Source organism: Drosophila nasuta, chromosome 3 (assembly GCF_023558535.2).
Source record: "Drosophila nasuta strain 15112-1781.00 chromosome 3, ASM2355853v1, whole genome shotgun sequence".
NCBI lineage: Eukaryota > Metazoa > Arthropoda > Insecta > Diptera > Drosophilidae > Drosophila > Drosophila nasuta.
Genome location: NC_083457.1, coordinates 13,553,143 through 13,574,264, shown reverse-complemented (window position 1 = coordinate 13,574,264; position 21,122 = coordinate 13,553,143). Strand labels below are relative to the sequence as shown.

The window sequence follows — 21,122 nt, the reverse complement described above, 5'->3', positions numbered from 1 at the left end:
AATCCATAGCATAAGCCTAATTTGTTGATGTATGGAGAAAGGAAAAAGTGTCTATAAGACAACTAATATTAATCCTGATTAAATGGTTTACAAAAATGGATAATTATAAAATTATAAATTTAACAATATTTGTATGCTAAAAATGTAAAAGGAAATGATTGGATATTTGCTACAATTTCAATTGGATATATCTCACTTGCTGTCTGTGTCACCTAACGAGTGGAAAACCTCTATTTACGCTTTAACGATTTCAATTTTATCTCACTCTTTCCAATATAATAGCCCGTAAATACAGCAGACTCTACTTCTCACTTCTTACGCTCAATGCAAATGCCAAATTTTGGGCGCCCTGGGGCAAGTGTCTCATGCAAATGTCTTAAAAGTAAAAATAATAGATGATTGTCTGTGGAGTGAAGTGGAGGTGGATGTGAATGTGAATGTGAATGTGGATGAGAATGATATGGAAAGTGCACCCCCGGCGTGAATATCGCCGTTGGACAAATCACAGCACATGTTGGCATTAGCTACGAATTATGACCAGACAAGTGCAGTCACAGAAGGAGTCGGAAGGAGGCGTATACATCGATGCAGGACACACTCGAGAAATACGAAAGACACATTTTATTGATGTTAATTTAATGCAAAAAAATAAAACAGGCGGTTCTGCAGCGGAAATAAAAAGAAAACCAAAAAAAAAAATAAAAAGAAAACGAAGCCAAGCGAGACCGAAATAAAAGATTTGCATATAAACAGGCGTCGATACACACACAGATACACACAGATATATATTCGTATATATAGTATAGAGTCAGACACAAACTACGAGTTCACAGACAGAAGCATTCCGCCAACATTTGCATAACAGACGGGACCCGAAACTGTCATTGCCAAGGTTTTACATCCGCTTGCCGCAATCATTGTCTGTGTCGTTGTCCAAAGGGGGAAGGCGAAAAATTGGTAGTGGAGGTAGAATGGAGTACTGAGGGGTGTACTCCCCGTCCATCAATAATATTTATGGCGTCGTCTCATTCTTAAATTGTCCACGCGACATATGCAAGTGGATATTGCTCTATTTTCAAGTGGATGCCGTTTCCATTCTGATACCCATTAAACTTGCGAGTACGAATACGAAGGAGAATTTTCCGTATATCGTTTTGTAAAAAGGCCGTTGGTTTGTTGCCAACAATTTATTGGCATGTGTAAACAGCCGACACTTCGATGCGAGCTGCTTCTTCCCCTCCTGCCCATCCAAAAGCAGTTCAATATAATTGCAAATATTTAAATTCAATGCAAAGTCGTCTTATCGCCGCGTTCCCCGTCATTGGATGTGTGTAATATTGAACGCTGAAATTTATTGCCCATCGCGAGAGAAATCCGTATTGGAATCTCGCAACAACCGTAGCAAAATATATCCGTTAACACATAATGTGTGTGTGTGCGCATTGGCGCTAATTATTTGGGCCCCAAATGATGGGCCAAAATGCGCGTTGAATAAATGACATTGCGACGGGTTAATTAAATTCCTCTTGACAAATGACAGCTATTGATGGTTTCGGTTTTAGATATTATAGCAAATCAGCAGAAAGGTTGAAAATGTTTGCCATTAACTTTTATTAGACCATTAGACATCAAACATAACTTAATTATGGTCTATATATCATTTACCTAAATTATGGGATTAAATACCAGTTTTGATTTTTAATTTATGGTTATACTATTATTGCATGTTAAAAATAATTACGATAAACTTTTATTAGACTACGTATTTTTATTATTTATTTAACATTAATTTTGAACATTGCACATTAACTAAATTTATAACTAACTTAAGGGCTGCAAACAAAACTTAACATTTAAATTGTTGGCTTTGATTGGAAATTTACTTACTTTACATAAATGATAGTCGAACGAACAGAAATAAAATTTACATCACAAGTATGGTCCAAAATAAGATATAAAAAAAAATCAAGTAAGAAAGCGACGGTAGAGTGTGCTCGACTGTGAGATACCCGTTGAATTAAACCAAAACAGTGCCGTATTAATTTTAAAATATACCGAATATACCAAAGGGTATATTTGGAGCATTGATATAATACTCCATTCAAAATAGACTTTTGTCCACACAAAATAATTTCTTTAGTAACTTCTTCAATTTAATCTTATCGCAAACAAATTTTTAGGATTTATAACGACTATAATTATTATTGTATTTGCCAAAAATATAAAATTACGCTTGTCTGCTTGCACAAATAACATATTCTGTCGAAAGGATGAAATATATGTGACTGTGATTAACTTTTTTTTACAAAAAATACTTTTTATTTAGCATAAATTAAGGGCGATCAAACACTATTCAAATTTCAAATTAAATTTAGCAATTTTATCAATATTATGATATGTTAACCAAAAATTATTTACTTATGATTTTGGTCATTCAATGAATTATTCTTATATTGTAAGTACATTAATATTTTGTCTTTTAAGTAAATTATTTGTATATGGTAAGTGAAAGCCATGTAAAGCTGCAATCCTTAATAGCGTAAAATTGATTTACAACTTTTGGGATTTAAAAAGGAAAACCAGAAAAAAAAACTTAATGCACATCCAAAGGTTTAATCTTTGAATCAAAAGTTGCCTGCTCCACTCCAGCTTCTGCCGAGGCACTCGCCAGCTCACCAGCATGTACGTATATAAATATTGTACTTGCGCTGAAGCGCATAAATAATTTACACAAATCACCCGCTAAGCTAGCTGGCACAGTTCAAGGCAGCGACTGCAACCATCAATTCCCCACTCCAGATTCCATAGCCATCGCTGTGACAGAAAGCGTTCTCGTTCCTCCTCGGATCCATGGTCTGGCTTGCCACACACACAATTTTTGATAGATTTGGCGCTGGCTGTGGCATGCAGCGCGCATGTAAACATCGGCTTTTGTTAATCAAATTAAGTGCAAGTTAATGTGCGCACCACCCACAAATGTAGCTCCCACATTGAGCTGAGCTGAGCTGAGCTGAAGAGAATTATTGCAGAACATTATTCGATTTTTACTTGGTTGCTTCACTTTGTTTGCCCACTCGAAAATGATGAATAATAAATTGCTAATCATAAATATTGCGAAATCAGGCGATGAAATGAGCAGCAGCCAAACAGAAAAAAAAAGGAAGTCTGCCAATATCTGAGCTCTCCTTTTTCGCTGGCTGTTAAGCAATACAATGCCAAAAGTACACATTGTTAAATTGAAAGGAAACAAATGTAAAATTTATACAGCTGCAGTGGCCGCAGCAGGAGACTTTGGACTTCGCCCCATTCAATGTGGAGCTGCTCCCGCAGCGCATGCAAAATCAAAGATTACTTAGCGGTGGGTGGAGTCAAGCAGCAGCGGGATAAGAAGCGATAGATGAAGCGAGCTTCGCTGATGCTGGCAGGCATCTCTAATGGTCTACAAAGTTTGCTCAATTTGCCAACAGGCAGAAACAGTTTTTTATCCATTTTTCATCGTTTTTTCTTTATTTTTTTAAAGGTTTTTGTTGTATTAGCGAGTGTAAAGAATTAAAAGTTGAGCCAGTTTTTACGCTTCGCTTTTGTTAATTCATTAATTTACAGAGCTTGCAATATTACTTAAGCAGTTCAATTAAAGTTAATTCGTTTACATTCTCTTACGCTGGAAATGGATATTGCATATCATATTCTCTAGCAAAAGCATTCTTATGCAGCTCGTGATCAACATACAGCCCAAACATTTGAAACTCAGCCCAAAGAGGAACTTCTGAAGCACTTGAAATTTCATGTGTTTCCTCCAAACACTTTTCTGTTTCCCTTGATTATGCTGGAAATCCACAAAGAGATCGTTCAGGCTAAAAGTTGTCATCAATCCGTGTACCCAAAACATTTATTTTTACAAATCTTGCCAGTTAAATATTAAAAGTAGTTTTTGCAATTGTTGATTGAAATTTAAAAGCTGGATAGCATACATTTTATTTACTCATTCACTTCAGTTTGATGCGTAACTGAAATTTCGAGAACTCTTTCAGCTTACCGCAGCAGAGATTACTCAACTTGGCCACAAAATCGTGTTGCGAGTGCAACCCCCAATCGATCATATCTGGTGGCCATAATGACGCAACAATCGTTAACCGGTCGAGACCTGGCAACTGACATGCAACTCCAACAACAACAATCAACTGCCACTCGCACTCTGCTTCCCTGCTCGGTTACTAATTAGCGCTCAGAAATCAATACAACTGGGGCACAAGCATCGCCATCGCAATCAGATTCATTGGGTTACGTGTTGTGCCAGACAAATGCCATTGCGATTGTTCCGGAGCAATCAACACGAATCTGAGCTAAGTCCAACATCGACTCCAACTCTGGACGTGAAGTGAACTGGACTGAACTGGAATGGAATGGCCGGCAGCAGCTGACAAGCTTCTCATGAGCCAGCCAAAAAATTGTTGACCAAAACTCACATCGAATGGCCATGGCTAGAACAAATAATGTACAAAAGTCAAGTGCAGCACAACGTTGGCAACAGTCGCAGTTCGTTAGCACAAAGTGTGGCAGTCACATTCTCTACATTCAACAGCAGCGGGAAAAGTGAATTGAAACCCCAGTTGTGGCATTAAGAAAGCAAAAGGTAAGTTGTGGCCTCAGCTATATTTCCTGCATTTCGAATCAGCAACAAAGCACTTTTAATTAAATTTCCTGTTCGATACAAACGCAAAAAACATTGCCTACTTTTCTGCGTCCTCCCCCACACAACAAAGAGTCACACACTCCCATACACACACACACCGACTCGTAACCACAACGTTTTGAGTAAAACAATGGTTGCAACAACAAGAAAAACAACATCAATTTGCAGCGTCTCAGCACGAAGCAGCTGCTCACTCCAAACGCTCAAAGATCACGAATATGCACAAGACACAAGAAAAGATGCTGTACTTAAAAGCCGATGACTGAGTACACTATTCATTTGAATAATAAATTAAGAAATTTCAACCTATTCAAATAGCTTTTATTAAACATTAGTAATAATAATAACTTTAATTTTGATATATGTATTAATAAATTTAATATAAAATAATATAAATATATTGAAGACTCCATTGAATATATCACAAAAATAAAAATAAATCATACTTAAACTTAATTCTGAATTCTAAGAAATGATTATTTATTGACCATTAAAAACATAAAAATATAATTCAACGAAAATAAACAAAATTGAAAATAGGTAATTAAATACGATTTACTTTCAATTTTAGAATAATTTGAAAAATAAATTTTATTGATTGATAGCCTAATTTACTTTATTGTAAGTAGATATAGTTAGTTAGTTATTTCTGATGTCTGCATTTTAACATCAACAAAGTCTCTCATTGGTATTCTGTTAATTTTCTCATTATTTTTAGTGGAACCTCAAATACATTACAAAACGAGCCAACATAATTTGGTAATTAAATAGCTCACAATTTTGAGTTTAAGCAAAAAACTTGAAAACATTACAAAGAAGGAATTTAAACCAATATCTGTTTCATGTTACTTATATCAAATTAGCGTTTGTTTAATATTGATTGTAATGATTGTATTGGTAAAATTCAAATGAATGCAAAATATAACAAAATTGTGTTTTTAAAACATTTTCTTAAAGCTTTTCAAAATATGGGGCCATTTTCTTGATCATTAGAATATAACTCTGACAAATTCATTCCACATGTGTATGTTAAAAGCATTCGCATAGAGAAACAGGCAACTCAATTGAATAATATAAAAATGTAAAATAATTATTTTAACTAAGCGCACACCCAAAGTAAACATACCCCATTCAAAGGGTATTCAATACTCAATAAGAAGATGCTGCTTCTGCTGCTGGTTTTGCTGTTGCAGCTGCTGTTTCCATTGCCGTAGCTGTTGCCACTGAGGACAACAAAATGGAGCTGCGAATTGTTGGCGCATGGAGCGGAAATGCAAGCTAAGTTCGCTTGTTGTTGCTGCTGCTTGTGGTTGTTGTAGATGTTGCTGTTGTTGTTGGTGGTGGTGGCACTGTTGTTTCTAGTGGCATGGCCCATGAATATTCATGGCGGTTGCTGGGGCAGTCATTCATTCATTCGTGATTTCACGCAACCGGCAAACAGAGCTGAGCAAAACTGCGCAGAGAAGACAGCGACGACGACGTCGACGACGTCGACGACGATGGCAGACAAAACATGAAATCAAATAAATAAACAAATGTCAGCAGCGTCGGAGGAGAACGCCAAGAAATTGGCGTGAAAATAAATCAAGAAACAAATTGGAAAATTTGTTATTTCGCCAAAGCAGACAAGAGACAACAAAACCGGGGCGGACAGATGACAAACCAAGTGGAAGAGTTATCTCTTCTTTTTGTTTTTTGTTTTTTTGATAGTAGAATTCAAATGAATCGATTAAGAGGCGAACATCAATTTAAATACTTGTAATCAATAGGGTTAAGTGTGCCATCAACAATGCAAGTAGAGAACATAAAATGTAGGCTAGGCCTTTGTAACTGTTGAAACCAGACCGATTGTCCCACAAACTGAAGGCCAATTAAAATGTCCTCTAGGCCGTTTTTGCAATTTAATTAACACGCAAAGCTGCAAATATATATATATATATGGAGTAGTACTTTTATACCCGCACATAGCTCGCAGCAGCAACAACAGAGAGAACGAGCTCTTGAGCTGCATAAAAGGCATCGACGGGAATGGCGGTCAGAAGTTGAAAATGTAACTCTGGGCGCTATAAGAGCATAAAAATCGTTTATTTAATTGTAAAATATACATATTTAAATAATACCCATTAAAATGCAGTAGCAGATCGCTCGCTTAAGTCCCGCTCCAGCCCTGCCCATATCAGCTGCCAAAGGTAATCAACTGAGCGAAAGACGTAAAAAAAACAAAAATAAAATACAACCAACCAACAAAAAAAAGAGAACTGCATTAAAAAACCTTTTTAATGTTGCCCATGTGCACGATGGCAACAGTTTCTGGGCGCAGGATTCGGTATTCGGCATTCGGGTGAATGTCTGCAACTCCTGGAAACTCTGCGTCTGCGTCTCGCCAGGAGTCTGGGCAGCTCTTTGTGTTGCTGTGGAAAAGGGCGAAAGAAAGAGAGGAATAGGGAGAGGGATGCGAAGGGCAATGGGCATTTACTTTGAGTGCACTACGCTCATTTAAATGCAAATTTATATGAAATTTTAATCCAGTTTAAGGACTCTCCGCTCTACGCAACGAAACCTTTTGATGTTGGGGCAGATGGCCGACAGCCTGAAGCATCATCGATGTTGCCCCAATTGCCACCTCTCCTGACCCAACCTGGACAATGCAACCTTATAATAATGAATCGGTTTGTTGTAAAATTTAATGCTCGTGTTTGGTAGCATGTAAGTGGCCCAATGAAGCAGAGGAGGGATTGGACACTGCAACAGTGAGCTCTACTTAAACGAGGCTCAACAATATATATTTGTATTTTATATATAATTTCATTTAATGTGCTCTCAATCAGTCCCTGTAGCAGCCATTTGCCGCCATAATTTTCTTCCAGCGTTGTGACATAGCGCAATTTCCACGATCCTCTGGTGAATCTGGTGAGTCCTTCACCTCGTGCTCTAATTCAAGATCCAACTCTGGCGGCGGCGTATTTGAAACCTTTTTGACCAAATGAAATTCGCAGCGCTTGCAGTAGATATCCTTCATATGGCGTGGTTCGAATTGTCGATTACAAATGATGCATCCTCGGTAAGATAATCGGCAACGCTTGCAGCGATGTTCCTGCTGAGAGAGTTCATGCCACAGACAACGATGATAGCAGTTGCTGCATAAATACAACCTGAAGTCGCAATCGTACATGTTCATATTGCTGCAAGTTGCGAAATGATGAGCATAAAAAATGCAAAACCTTAAACAATTAAATTACCCTTTGAATTTGCTATAATTCAATGCTGTTGATCTTCTTTTATGTGGCAAATGTAATCAACTCACTCTGAATTAAATTTCTCATGGACTACTTTATGAAATATAATATTGTATTTCTCATTATGTTGGTAGAATACAATTACGTCACTTTTATGATGCATTTAAACCTCAGTCGATTGATTCTCGGCTTCATTGCGAGAGCTTACACTTGCAAAAATAAACCATTCAATGAAGAATAAAGCAGGATCACAGAAAATGCAAATTGTGAATTTTAAATTTGGCATTCAGTTCTTTCCTCAGTGTATTCTTAACCAAATTATGCGCAACTTTAATGCCTCATTTGTGTCGGGAATTTCCCGTTGAGATTTACTTATTCCATATGTCGTTCAATCTTCAACGCTTTTATCTCGCAATCTGTGCATATGAGAACACACAAACGCACACATTTATGGCTACTTCACTCGCGCTCACACACACACATGCTCAATCACTTATACGGCATAATTTACATGGCATTAAAAACAGCAATAATGATTTATTGTTGTATGTTTCGTAGCCATCGCCGCCGTTGCAGACGCGCCACAAAAACATATTTAAAACGACATATTTATGCTTAATGAACAGTAAACTGATACGAGCCTACAATCAGAAAAGACTGCATAATATAAAATTCATAAGCGCTTAATAGCACATATCGAAAAGTCCATATAAAATTATGAGTTGCAAATAATTTTATGACCTTGTGTAGCTTAATTAGTCTATGATAGAGCATCGTGTGCCATTAAAACCAAATTGCTTTCAGGGCGAGTATAAAAATCATGCTATGACTTAAATAGTATACTTACCTTTCCTTTTCCTTTTATGATACATATTTTAATTTCTATTGTTCGATACGAGCACAGTCAGAAGGAAGTTTTAAATTCATACTATTACTTAAATTGTGTATGTAATGTTACTTATTGTATACATTTTCTTTTTTTATTTTACACTAGTTTTTTTTTTTGTAAAGATTCGCAACATTTTCATTATGAGTTACGAAATTTACCGCTTCGCCTGAAAGTATGCTACAAAAAAGTTAAAAAGTCCAATTAGACCCAAATGGCTACTATTATTACTGAATGTGTGAAATTCATTCAATACGCATTAAATAGTATATCTTAGTTAGTTTTTATTTACTTGCTATTCTATATTTTAGTGCAGACAATAGACTCTATTTCATTAAGTATACGCAACCGTTTCAAAACGCCTTATAAATTTTACAGAGCAGCCTGAAAGTATGCAACACGAAGAATCGCAAAGCAACACGTCAAGAACAATGACGAGCTGGGATGGCAGCAACGATTCGCTGACAGCATCCACAGCATCGCTACAGCAACAACGAAGTGAAACAACACCACGAGCTGGACCAGGACTTTTGCTATTTCCCGGTACCGCTCAAAGGCATCATGAAAATCAGGCATCGAGGCACCAGAAAGCGAATACGACAACACTAAATGCGAATGCAAATGCGAATGCGAAGGAGAACGAAGTGCTCATTAATCAACGGAAACCGTATAGCATTCGCAGCTTTCGTCGTCCGCCGCTTTGGCAACCCCCGCCGGCCAAGCAAACAAAGGAGGCAGAAACACCGCAGGACGGAATTGAGAATACAGCTTACATAGCAAAAGCGCAGGCATTCATAATCGAGTTTCTGCAAGGCTCGTCCATACACGGTTTCATCTATCTGGCGAAATTCGGGCTCAACTTTTTGGAGCGGTAAGTTTGAAGGAAGGAAATATTAAAACAAAATGGCTTTGCTCTAAATAAAAATGTTAAGAGCCTTAGATTTAATCAGTAAATAATATAAAATTCATTCTTTTATATCAAAATCTTAAAACTTTTTCTTTATCTAATATAAAAAATAATAAATATTCTCCTTTTTGAGCAGATTCAAACAATAATTTTAAAAGCAATAATATCATTTATATTTTTATTTTGTTTGAAATGAAAATTAAAGTTTACTTAGATAGTAAATAAATATTGTATTCAGTTGAGTAAATTTAATGTTGGAATTAGATTTCAGCACACGCATCCGCCGTTTTCAATCGTGTCCAATTCTTTCAACCAATTAATTTTCAAATTAATTGAAACCAAAAACCTCATTACAGCCTGGCACCAAGTCAAATCGCAACCAAAACTTTCGCTTTGGCTTACTTTCGCTATGGTTTCGTTCAGTTCCAACTATTAAATGACACCCAAACTATAAGTCGAGGACTTAAAATGTTCTAAAGCACTCGCACGTGCAGACCGCAGCATTGAGATTCAAACTCCAACTCCGAATGCGATATCGCTGGCATATGGCATCGGCCCCAAAGGGATGTGCGTGCCTATATATATACAGTATAGAGTAGACAGTGATAAGTTCTCTTTCCCCCCTCGCACACATAAAATTACACATGAGCAACAAATTTTTCTACATCTTTCGTATGCGTTAGGTGGTGGTGATGGGGGAAGTATTATTTTTGCCGTTGGAATTTGTATTTGGTGAAGCAGCGGAGCAATAAATCCTAAAAACTGACATGACATGACAAACAGGATTACACGGAATGTCTGGCAAGGCTTAAATTGGTAACACACTCCATAACAGAAACCGAGAGGGCGGCATCACATGTGGGAACTGTCAGCATAACAAAAATGGACCACAGCCAACCCGCAGCTGAGGGTTAATTAGTGGATAACAGAACCTGGCACGCCAGACTTAACTCCAATCCACTCCATGGCAAGCTCCATGGCAAGCTCCATTACAATTTTTGTTAGTTTTTCGAATGCGGAGGAGACAGGTGTTCAATGTGGCACCAGCTAAGGGAAAGTGCAGGGGAAATGCAGGGCAAAATGGGAGATGCGAGTTGTGCCACACGCAAAGCCAGGCTCTAATTAATACAGCGCCCCGCCCCGCCCCCCTGTTCCATCACAATGATTTGTGCTGCCAGCAATTTTATTTATTTATTTCCGCACTTCACTTTGATTTATTCACTTTCGCCGTAACCAAACGTAAGCAGCGTAGGGAGGGACCGACTTGTACTTATCCAAAATTGTCTAGATACTCAGTAATTTCAGATTTCCTCTCTTAAAATTCAAATATATTTCAATACTACTCTTATTAAATAAATAATATTATAACTACATACAAAAAATATTAAATTTTATTAATACAAACAAAAGTAAATAATACAAATTTATATACAAAATTGTATATTAATGCAAGAAAAATACAAATAACTGTATACCATTTTACTTTAATTTAACATTATAAAGTTAATTTGTAGTATTGGTATTCATATTTCTAATTAGGTGCAATTAGTATTAAAATATTTCTTCAAAGTCTTTATAATATTTGACTTACCACCAGAAAATTTAATATTAATTTGTATTATATTTTATTTACAATATCATCTGCCTAAAATTCCCTCTACTAGAGTAGGAAACTTAGCTTGTAACTTGCATATTCTCAAGTAAGCAGCTTTAGTTGCCAGCAAAATATCACTCCTGACAAAATTTATAAAAATAAAAAGAGTTTGTGTCGCTGACATGCAAAAATCTCAATCCCCAAAACGTTGATATGGCAACAGCTGAACTACTTCTATAAAGGGAATGAATGAACTACTCGCTCAGGTGCATGACTGCATAATCCGCAACCAACAATTCAAATAGGGATCAAAATGCTCTGCAACGAATAAAAATGCACAACGCAAAAATTCATATGAATTGCGGTTAGTTTTTCAGGGAAATTGGGCAGAAGATGAGAGATATTAATGGAAAATATATATTTACATTTTAATATTTTAATAAGCACTTGAGATAGAACAATTAAATAACTGAAAATTGTTATAATTAAAAATAATTTCTAAGCCTTTATTAATTCGCTTTCAAAGATATCTACGCAAGTGGTAAAATTAAACCCTTGAGAACTCGAATCACTTATTACGGAATTTCCATCCATTTGTACACTCATATGTGGATGTGAATGCATCACTGAACTCCATTCACGCACAAAATGTATTCATATGAGTGCTGAGTGATGATGAAACAAAGCAAATGACTGACTGATAGACAGACAGACAGACTGACAAGCAGACTGAAGGACAGGCAAACAAGTCGAGTCTGACATACGCACTACGTGTATTTGCATTGTGCTATGACGGCCGAAGAATTTTCGTTGTCTAACATTTTCAAAATATAGGAACGTTAGTACTCTGCGAGTAGGAAGAGGAAAAGGACATTCCAAGCCCCGTCATAACAATAAAGTGAACGAGTAAAAGTGTTGAAAGAGGCACTGCTCAACTAAGAGATATCCTGTCAACAGAGCGTAAAATTATATTAGAATTGAATTAATTGAATACATATACTTATGGTGTTTATTTATTTAGAAAAATTAATAATGATGAAAAATAATATTGGAAATATGTTTTGGTTCATTTAGCGATATACAATAATAAGTTATACAGTTTATTAATGTTGAATATTTTTAGGTCATATATAACAATATTTACTATATAATAATAATATATTTTAAAACGTTAATTGCACCTTGAAATTATAGAGATATTTGTTACGAACTAAAATCTTAATAAATAAATTTATTTAACAAATTATGTATTTACACAGTGAGAAAAAAATTGCATTGAAAAGTAGATTGCAAATCTTAATTTAAGATTTTTTCGTTCCTAAAAAAAAACAATAAGATTTTTAGGTTGAAAAAATCTTTAATACAATCTTGATTCAAGATTTTATACTTGATTTGAGCAAGTTTTTTTATATGTTTAAGTACACACACTTTTAAATGGGCATAGATAATAATAATATTTATTATAATATATATTTTAGAGATATATCTTTTTTGGAAAAGTATATTTTTGATTTACAATATTTTTCAATAATTTAAATTTTTAAAATTTGAATTGTTAAATTGCAAAAGTAATATTTTAGAAATTAAATTTATATATAAAATATATAAAATTATATATATAAATATATAAAATTATATATATGAAAGTCCCTTAGTTCAATATACCCTACACATTAAACCATAATACTCACAGGATTCAACAATAACCGAAAATGGAGAAGTTTACAGAGCTGTGACAATTTGAAATTTGAAATAATTTGGTGCAGAAGCGGAAAGTGTTGAGGATTCCTTGCAGGGAAATGTTGGAAAATTAAAAGCCAAGTAGCTGTTATAGCAACGAAGTCCCCACATATCCAAGTGTATGACAGTGTGTGTGTGTGTGTGCGTGTGTGTCAGTGTGTGTGTGTTGACAGTGCTGAAGGCTTTATGAGCCATTGCTGGCGTCAAAATGTCATCATTGTGTGGTAGAGCACTTGGAGAGGAATTCAGCGAGGATTTGCTGGCTTTTGTCAGACTTGTTATGGCTACTCTTTGTCTATGTCTGTGTAACTGCGTGTATGTGTGTGTGTGTGCTGTCTTAGTGTTGGTTGGCTGTCTATTTTGGCTGTCGTCGCACTTGCAACAAATAATAAAAATGGGGCGACTGTGAAAGGGTTTTACGCCAGCGTCGCCTGCCGTTCATTGACTCCTTTTCCCAAACTTGCCGCCAGTCAGCCATAATTCTTTTGTCGCGCATATTTCGCTATGATGCTTACCAGAAATTTACACGCAATAGATTTTTATGTGCATTGCCAGAATGCACACGCAAAAAATGATTTGTATCCATATATCATTGTGAAATTCTTTTGCCTCCATTTTTCGCGTATATTTTCTTGATTTTGTTTTTTATTTTCTAATTCATTTCCCTAGCATGCTCTGGTTTGCATTCATATGCGTTGCCCTCTTCAGCATCATCTCGCTGAGCCAACGCACTTGGCAGCGTTTCCAGACCTCACCCATGGTCATCTCCATGGATCGCAACAAACTTGTGTGGAACACCAGCTTTCCATCGCTGACCGTCTGTCCGCATAAGCGCATCGATGAACTCAAAGTGGATGACTATATACTGTAAGAAAATTGAGCAAACATTTATAAAATTTACATCACTTTAATGGTAAAATATATATTGATTTATTTTTTAATGTTGATTGTTTAAAGTATATAAATAGAAGCATAAAAAGAATGCATATAAAATTCTTATAGTAGAAATATTTCATAGTTCCACAATAAAAATGCTGTAGTAGTCAGCAGCTTATTCAAATAGGAAGTTATACTCTCATTATTAATTAACAAAAAAAAAAATAAATAAAAGACACTCTAAATTTCTCCTAAGACGATTTGGATTCTTAGTATAAAATTTAAATAAAGAAGCCGAAGAAATATGTATATATTAGTTTTAAGCATTTCTTAGCGACGTAAAAGCAACAATAGTAGTTTTTATTTTAACACCAAGAATCCATTTCCTTGCCTGTCAATCCATATATAATATAATCCTTTACTCGCAGTGCACACATCGAGGAGTTCGAGGATGACGAGGATAAGGACAATTTCCGGGACTTTATTGAGAAACTTGCCAGTCTCACATATGACAATTTGGAAACTCTGCCGCTGAACAAATCGTATGGCATCGATAGCAGCAATTACTTGGATATACTCTATGAACTGAAATGGCCCTTCGAACCGGAAATCAGCAGCGGCGCCGCCGTCAAAATGTTCATCTACGAGACACAAACGGAGTTTGGCATTTGCCACTCGGTCAATTCTCTGGTGGCCAGATACAACTCTTTTCAGTGAGCACTCGTTGACATTCATTGTATTCAATTGTGAGAAAACAAACTTTGATTCGATTTACAGATATTGGCGTGCTAACGACTGGAATCTGCTGGATCATGGGGATCGAGTGACAGTTCATCCGCTGGATGGCGAGATCTATGCGCAGATTATTAATCTATCCACTGCTTACGATGTCTACTTTCATGGACCTGGCGATGTGCCCAGCATATCGAAGCAACGTTACACTTTTCCCGAGAGCGATTACACAACCGTGGAGCTAATTGCTCTCGAAATCTATACAAATGAGGAGGCGAGAGCGTAAGTAGAACTATTTGAAGTTGCTTTATATTTCAGATTTTATATTATTTTTACTACTTCTTTGAGTTGATTCAGCAGTCTGCATTTTTTATATTTTGTATTATTTTTAGTGTTAATTTGTAACCTGAAGTATTAAGGATTTTACATTAAGCTTACTAACATAACACTTTGCGAATTACTTTAGTATTTAACATTTATGATCTTTATGATATTATTATATTATTATTATTATTATTATATGGGGTAAATTCTGTTTACCTGTTTAAATCTAAGTCTCAGTGACTATAGAGCTATAATTTTCTTTGACGGCGCTTGATATACCAATTATATTCAAAATTTACTATTTGGTATATTTCAGTATTTCTTATATATTTATTTCATATTAGTATTGTTATTGTTTTAATATATTTATAAGAATATTTTACTGATAATACCACTTTTGTACTGTTTTGCTTTCTTTGAGAACGATTATCGATATTACCAAGCATACTATTCAGTACATTCAAGTATTTTCGGTATATTAATTTTGTACATTTATGTATTTTTTCGGTAAATGTGTAAGTTTATTTTACTGGTTAGACCGCTTTTGTATAATTTTGCTTTTATTAAGATCGGCTAGCAGCTGCTCTATTAATTATCTTTACTATAGTTAATATGCATTAGTTATATTCCTTTATTGAGTGTCCATAGCTAACGTTAATCAATTAGATAATTATGATAAATAAATATCCTCCTATTTGATGATAGGTTCACCACGAAGCAGCGCAAGTGCCGCTTTCAATACGAGGCCGACGATATGCAGACGGTGCCCATTTATAGCTTTGGTCTCTGCCTCTCCGAGTGCCGAATGTTCTTTGCACTTCGCATCTGCGGTTGTATTCCGCACTTTTATCGCAATCTCTGTAAGTCAACCTGGCTCCCCCAATTGCTGTGTTAAAGGCAAGCCGCCCAAATTATTTATCATTGTCCAATTTTAATCATATTGCCGCGCTCATCCTCATCCTTATTCGCATACTCATCTGCGTCCTCAGCCGCATTTCCATGCCATGGCCAGGAAGCATGTGCCTCGTTCACATAGTTGCACTTAATTGTTGCCATTAAATTTAACTTTTATGTGTCGACGTTGACGTCGTTGTCGACGCTGCGCATTTTATGGCGCAAATTTGCTCATAAAATGTTTAAATAGTTCCACTTGAAGTTTCCACGACTCCCTTACCTATCTTTCTCACTCTCACTTTTTATCTCTTTCCATCCCACTATCTCTCCGTCTCTTTCAGTACGCAGTGGTCGCCGCTTGCCGGTCTGTGGTCTGGAAGGCATCGGTTGCTTGGTCAAAATTAAACGTGAGCACATTTTTTTCTTCAACTTTCTGAACATGCAAATATTTATCTCAAAAAAATTCTTATTACAAAAATATTTGAACATTGAACGTGACCATCGTGTAATTTTTTCAGTTGTAGTTGGTCAGTAAAGATACCAAAAGTTCCCCAAAGGAATGTGACACTCAAATATTAATGAATATCAAGTAGCTGCGGCACTAATCGCACATAACAAAATCCATTTATTAATTTACAAATTTTCAAATTTTTCTTCCTACTGACTGCCGCAAAACAGGCGAAATTATATCCTTAAAGTCGGACAAATATAAAATCAATTGCAATTGCTTGAGCAACTGTGATGACTCCAACTTCTTTGTACAATCCTATGTAAGTAGCACAATCATTACAATAATAATAACAATAAACGAAGCAAGTTTAAACATTGTTCACAGCTGCACGAATACATACCTTGTAAGCAATGTTTGAATTCTGGAAATATCATTCAATTTTAATTTTTGCATTTCCATTATTTTGCAATTATAACACAATATTTATTTTAATTAATAATTCAATAAATTTAGATTACATTATAATAAAATTTGTATTTTGTTTAAATATTCTTCTTAGAATACATTATTTTAAAAATATTACCTTTTCGCAAATGAAATTATGAAATTAAATGTAGGCAAACTAGACCTTATTTTCAAACATATCAACAAAATCGAAAAATAAACAAATATCATAATAGCTATAATTTTTTAAAAGAAAATAAAATTCTTACAAACAAATTTTTGATTTAATATTATTTCAAAGAATATATTATTTAACAACTGTTTTTTCACATCCCATCGTTAGTTATCCTTGCAAAAATCATTTGCTTACAAAAATTTCTTTGTTACTCATTTTCAATACACCCCCTTTAATCAGTTCAGTTAAGTACGCGGTATGCTTGCACAGTTTTCGAAATGTGTGTTTAAAATTGTTAGCAACAATAGCGCCATCTATCGCTCGTTAAAGCTGCAGGACGCAGCATCACAAGTGGGCAGAAAAGCAGTCTGGGAGTCTAGAAGTCTGGCAATTCTTGATGGGAGCTGGTAGCTTGCTGGCTTGTTAGCTTGTTTGTTGGTTTGTTGGCGCCTCGAAATATTGCCGGGCACAAACATCGAAATTGTTGACCGAGGCCGTAAAAAATAATAAGCGCACAAAAGTTGTTCAGCAACGGGCGCCTTGAAATATGCAATTACTATTTCTCTTCTCTTCTGTTTTGTTTGGAACGCTTCGGCGGCAACTGTAAACTGCAAAACTCGACGCAGCTCAAAGTTTTGTTTAACTTTTTTTTCTCGCGGCGAAACTTTTTACATTTAATAATAATTTCAGCTTACTTGACTTGTTACACTCGTGTTGTTCTTGTTGTTGCTCTTACCATTTCCACACACTTTACTTCCCTTCCTTTTTTTTGCTTGGCAATTTGCAGAGGTCGCGCGTCTGGTTCCTGGGCGCTAATCTACAATGGGGCATTATTGATTATCCCAAAATGCAGCTGCGTCGCGATGTGCTCTTCTCCTTCGCCGATGTCTTGGGTAAGTCAACTCTCTGTCCCTTCAAATCTTTACAATTTTATTTACAATTTAATGCTAATGCTTGCAGTTTATATTGGCGGTCTGGTTGGTTTCTTCCTCGGTTGCAGTGCGCTCAGCTTTACAGAGATTATATATTATTTTACAGCACGTCTGGTGCGTCGCATGTTCTCCAATTAAATGTTACTACAATTCAAAACTCTCATTGCAAATAAAATGAAAACATTGTTTATTGGCCTCACTCACATCAGCAGTGTGTTCAATCAATAATAATAAAATAAATTTCTGCAAAGTTGGCAAAAATCATTCAGGGACAGCACAAACACAATACAATTCAATGGTAGATAGAACTAGAGATGGGCGCGTGTCTAAAATTTTCAACACGACACAACACGAACACGAAAAATTTTTTTTTGTGTAACACGAACACGCACGGTCGATTTTGGTCCAACACGAACACGCACGAAACACGCACGAACAACACGAAATTTTTTTTTCATATTTATTTCAATTTTGTATCATATTACATTACAATGTAATGATTATTTTGAGTCAGTGAGCTTTTATTAACAATAACCTTTGTTGGAGCCCGGATAAATAAAAAGACGCGCTAAATTTCTTATTAAAAGTAATGGTACTTTATTCACTTTTTATTACATTAAAGGTAAATGCGCATGGCGAAAGTTAACATAAAAAACATTAAAATTAATTCATATTTTTGTATAAAAATACCAGTTTATCAAATTGCTGCTGAGCAATCTTGTTCTGCGCTCGCACAGAACCATGCCAGACGTTGAGAACACTCTTTCGCTCGTAGCTGAGCTGATTGGTATATTTAAAATTTGCTTTGCCAGTTTTTGAAGACACTTAAGGTTATTAGCGTTTCTCCAAAACTCTAAAACATTGTTTTCATTTTCTTTGCCGCATTTGTAATAGTTATCTATTTCAATGTCGACAGCGCTGCGCTCTAATTTAACCTTTTTAGCATTGGTTTCATCTCTAAATTCAAAAAATCCTGGGCTTCATTAGCCGATGTGCTTTTCTCAGGACTGGTATTTTCAATTGAATATTCAGATAATATGCCTTTGATCGTAGCAAAAGTGTCATTTCTTTCCGTTTCTGTTAAAAAATTAAGCTGCCTAAACGGCGGGTTTAAAAAAAGACCGACGTAATGCAGGTTGGTTGGCTTAAGACGCTTATCAAGTTGTAAGAGAGTATTAGTTTTAAGTTGAGATATAACAAATGAATCTAACATTTTTGATTACAGTGTGATTTTAATTTGTTGTACCAAAGAACATAAATATGTATGGTGGGTTCTTTTTCGGAACTAAATTTTTCAGAACATTCTTTAAAAGGTTTTAAGAATTCTAGAACTTTATTTATAATTTCAAAGTCAATATCAGCAATTCGATTCGATTGATTTTTTTCACTTAAAAGATATTTTATTTCATCCTTAACGTCAAATATACTTTGAAGCATAATATACACCGAGTTCCATCTAGTTTGTACATCTTGTTTTAGTGACTTGCTTAATTTATTGTTCAACTCTGAATGCTTGAAATATTTAACCAATTTCTTCGACGCATCAATAAGCTGCCTAATTTCATAAATTGGATCCTTTTCGAGGACATCGGTCATTAAAAGATTCAAATTGTGGCATGCGCACGATAGTCTCTTAAAATTATTAAAAGCCGAAACAACATTTGCTCCGTTGTCGGTGACAATTACAGAGTTTATCAACTTATTATCGATGTTAAATTGTTTTAAAATGTCGGTTACATGCAATAAAATATTAGCTCCGGTTTTTCTCTGCCTCGAATTCTTTAACACCCAATATTTTAACATTTAACTTAAATTCAGCACATATATAATGAGCGCTTAAGCTTACAAAACTCCGCTGCGTGTACGAGTCGGTCCACATATCCGTTGTGAAGGCTAATTGTTGTTCTATAAGCGCTGTGCTTAGCTCCTTATGTATACGCTCGTATTCCTTTATCATGACGGAGTAAGTAAGAGTTTTTCTCGATACGGATACATCCTTATATTTTTGAACGCCATATGCAGCTCCTAGATTTATAAGGGCTTGAGCATACTCCTGGAATCCTTCGCCTAAACAAAATAAAAAGTAATTACATATATATACATATTAATTAATATTTAATCCACAGGTGCCCAAGCTCAGTAGCTCTTTTCCACAATACACACAAATAAAAAAACATTGATCCGATGATACAAAAACAGCGAGTTATGAGCTTGGGTACCACTAATTTAACACTCATATTCACACAAATAAACTCGGCACTGTACATATGAATGTGTGTAAATGTATATGTGTACATATATTGCATATATTTTAACTCACCTTCGGTGACGCTGAGAGGCTGTAAATCCTTAGCCACGAAAGCCAACTGTTTGATGGCCAGGTTATTTATGACATTTTGCGGAACTTTTTTATGCACAAAAGACGGCAAAGTAGGTTGGCGTGCGTCCGCTTGAACGGCACATTTGTGACGATTTAATACGCCGGTTCCGGTCTTCGGCGTGTATGCGAATACAACTTTGCACTTTTTGCAGCACACAAAGTTTAGGATCTCACCACAGCATTCAATTAAATTAAACGTCTGCCAAATAAGACTTTTGGCTTTCGAATTGTTAATTAATTTGTATTTTTCGTCCCCTTTGGCAATCGCTTCTTGAATTTGAATGCGCCTCTCCATTTTTATCTTTCTAGCATCCAGCTCAAAGAAACAATGTGATCGTATGTGGTCTACAGTGTGGCCAATTCTTGCTGAGGAAATATACTAAAAAATAGTGCAGTCGAGCAATATTGCCAATAAGGCAAAAAAAATCAAATTTTTTGCTTCGTGTTGTCGTGTTGTTTCGTGTTGTCGTGTTGGAGTGCGCAGCACGAGCACGCACGAACACGCGAAATTTGATTGCGTGCAACACGAACACGCGTGTTGAGTCGTGTCACGATGTGACACGAGAATTAACACGACACGCGCCCAACTCTAGATAGAACCCTCTCCCCTTCGGATCTATGCTGCTTGGCATTTCAATGAACTGTTTTGTCTCTGCGTCCTGCCATCGGGTCAGAGTTCTCGAGTCTCAGGTCTGACGTCTATCGTCTGTCGTCTGGCCATTCATTCAGCTAGCAGATTCCTCGACAAATTAGGCGCATTTTTGTATTTCTGCAAACCTTGTCGATTTTTATTAGGGGCTCGTGAACAACAACAACAACTCGAATTTATTATTTGTTGTCTGTTGTCTGTTGTCTGTT

General features: G+C 35.8%; 2 protein-coding genes across 2 annotated transcripts; one reads left to right on the top strand and one right to left on the bottom strand.

Moving 5' to 3' along the window:
- Window positions 1-7,390: 7,390 nt before the first annotated feature.
- On the bottom strand, window positions 7,391-8,036 carry LOC132791883 (protein FAM76B). The gene is made up of 2 exons (XM_060800992.1): window positions 7,933-8,036; window positions 7,391-7,875 (listed from the first exon to the last, which is right to left on the bottom strand). The coding sequence occupies exon 2, from the start codon at window positions 7,869-7,871 to the stop codon at window positions 7,518-7,520; it is 354 nt and encodes a 117-aa protein (XP_060656975.1). The 5' UTR covers window positions 7,872-7,875; window positions 7,933-8,036; the 3' UTR covers window positions 7,391-7,517.
- Window positions 8,037-9,225: 1,189 nt separating this feature from the next.
- Window positions 9,226-18,022, top strand: LOC132791466 (sodium channel protein Nach). Its single transcript, XM_060800397.1, has 9 exons — window positions 9,226-9,686; window positions 13,726-13,923; window positions 14,361-14,645; window positions 14,710-14,946; window positions 15,694-15,848; window positions 16,224-16,289; window positions 16,561-16,652; window positions 17,740-17,845; window positions 17,913-18,022. Exons 1-9 carry the CDS (start codon window positions 9,247-9,249, stop codon window positions 18,020-18,022), a joined length of 1,689 nt encoding a protein of 562 aa, XP_060656380.1. The 5' UTR covers window positions 9,226-9,246.
- Window positions 18,023-21,122: the final 3,100 nt, after the last annotated feature.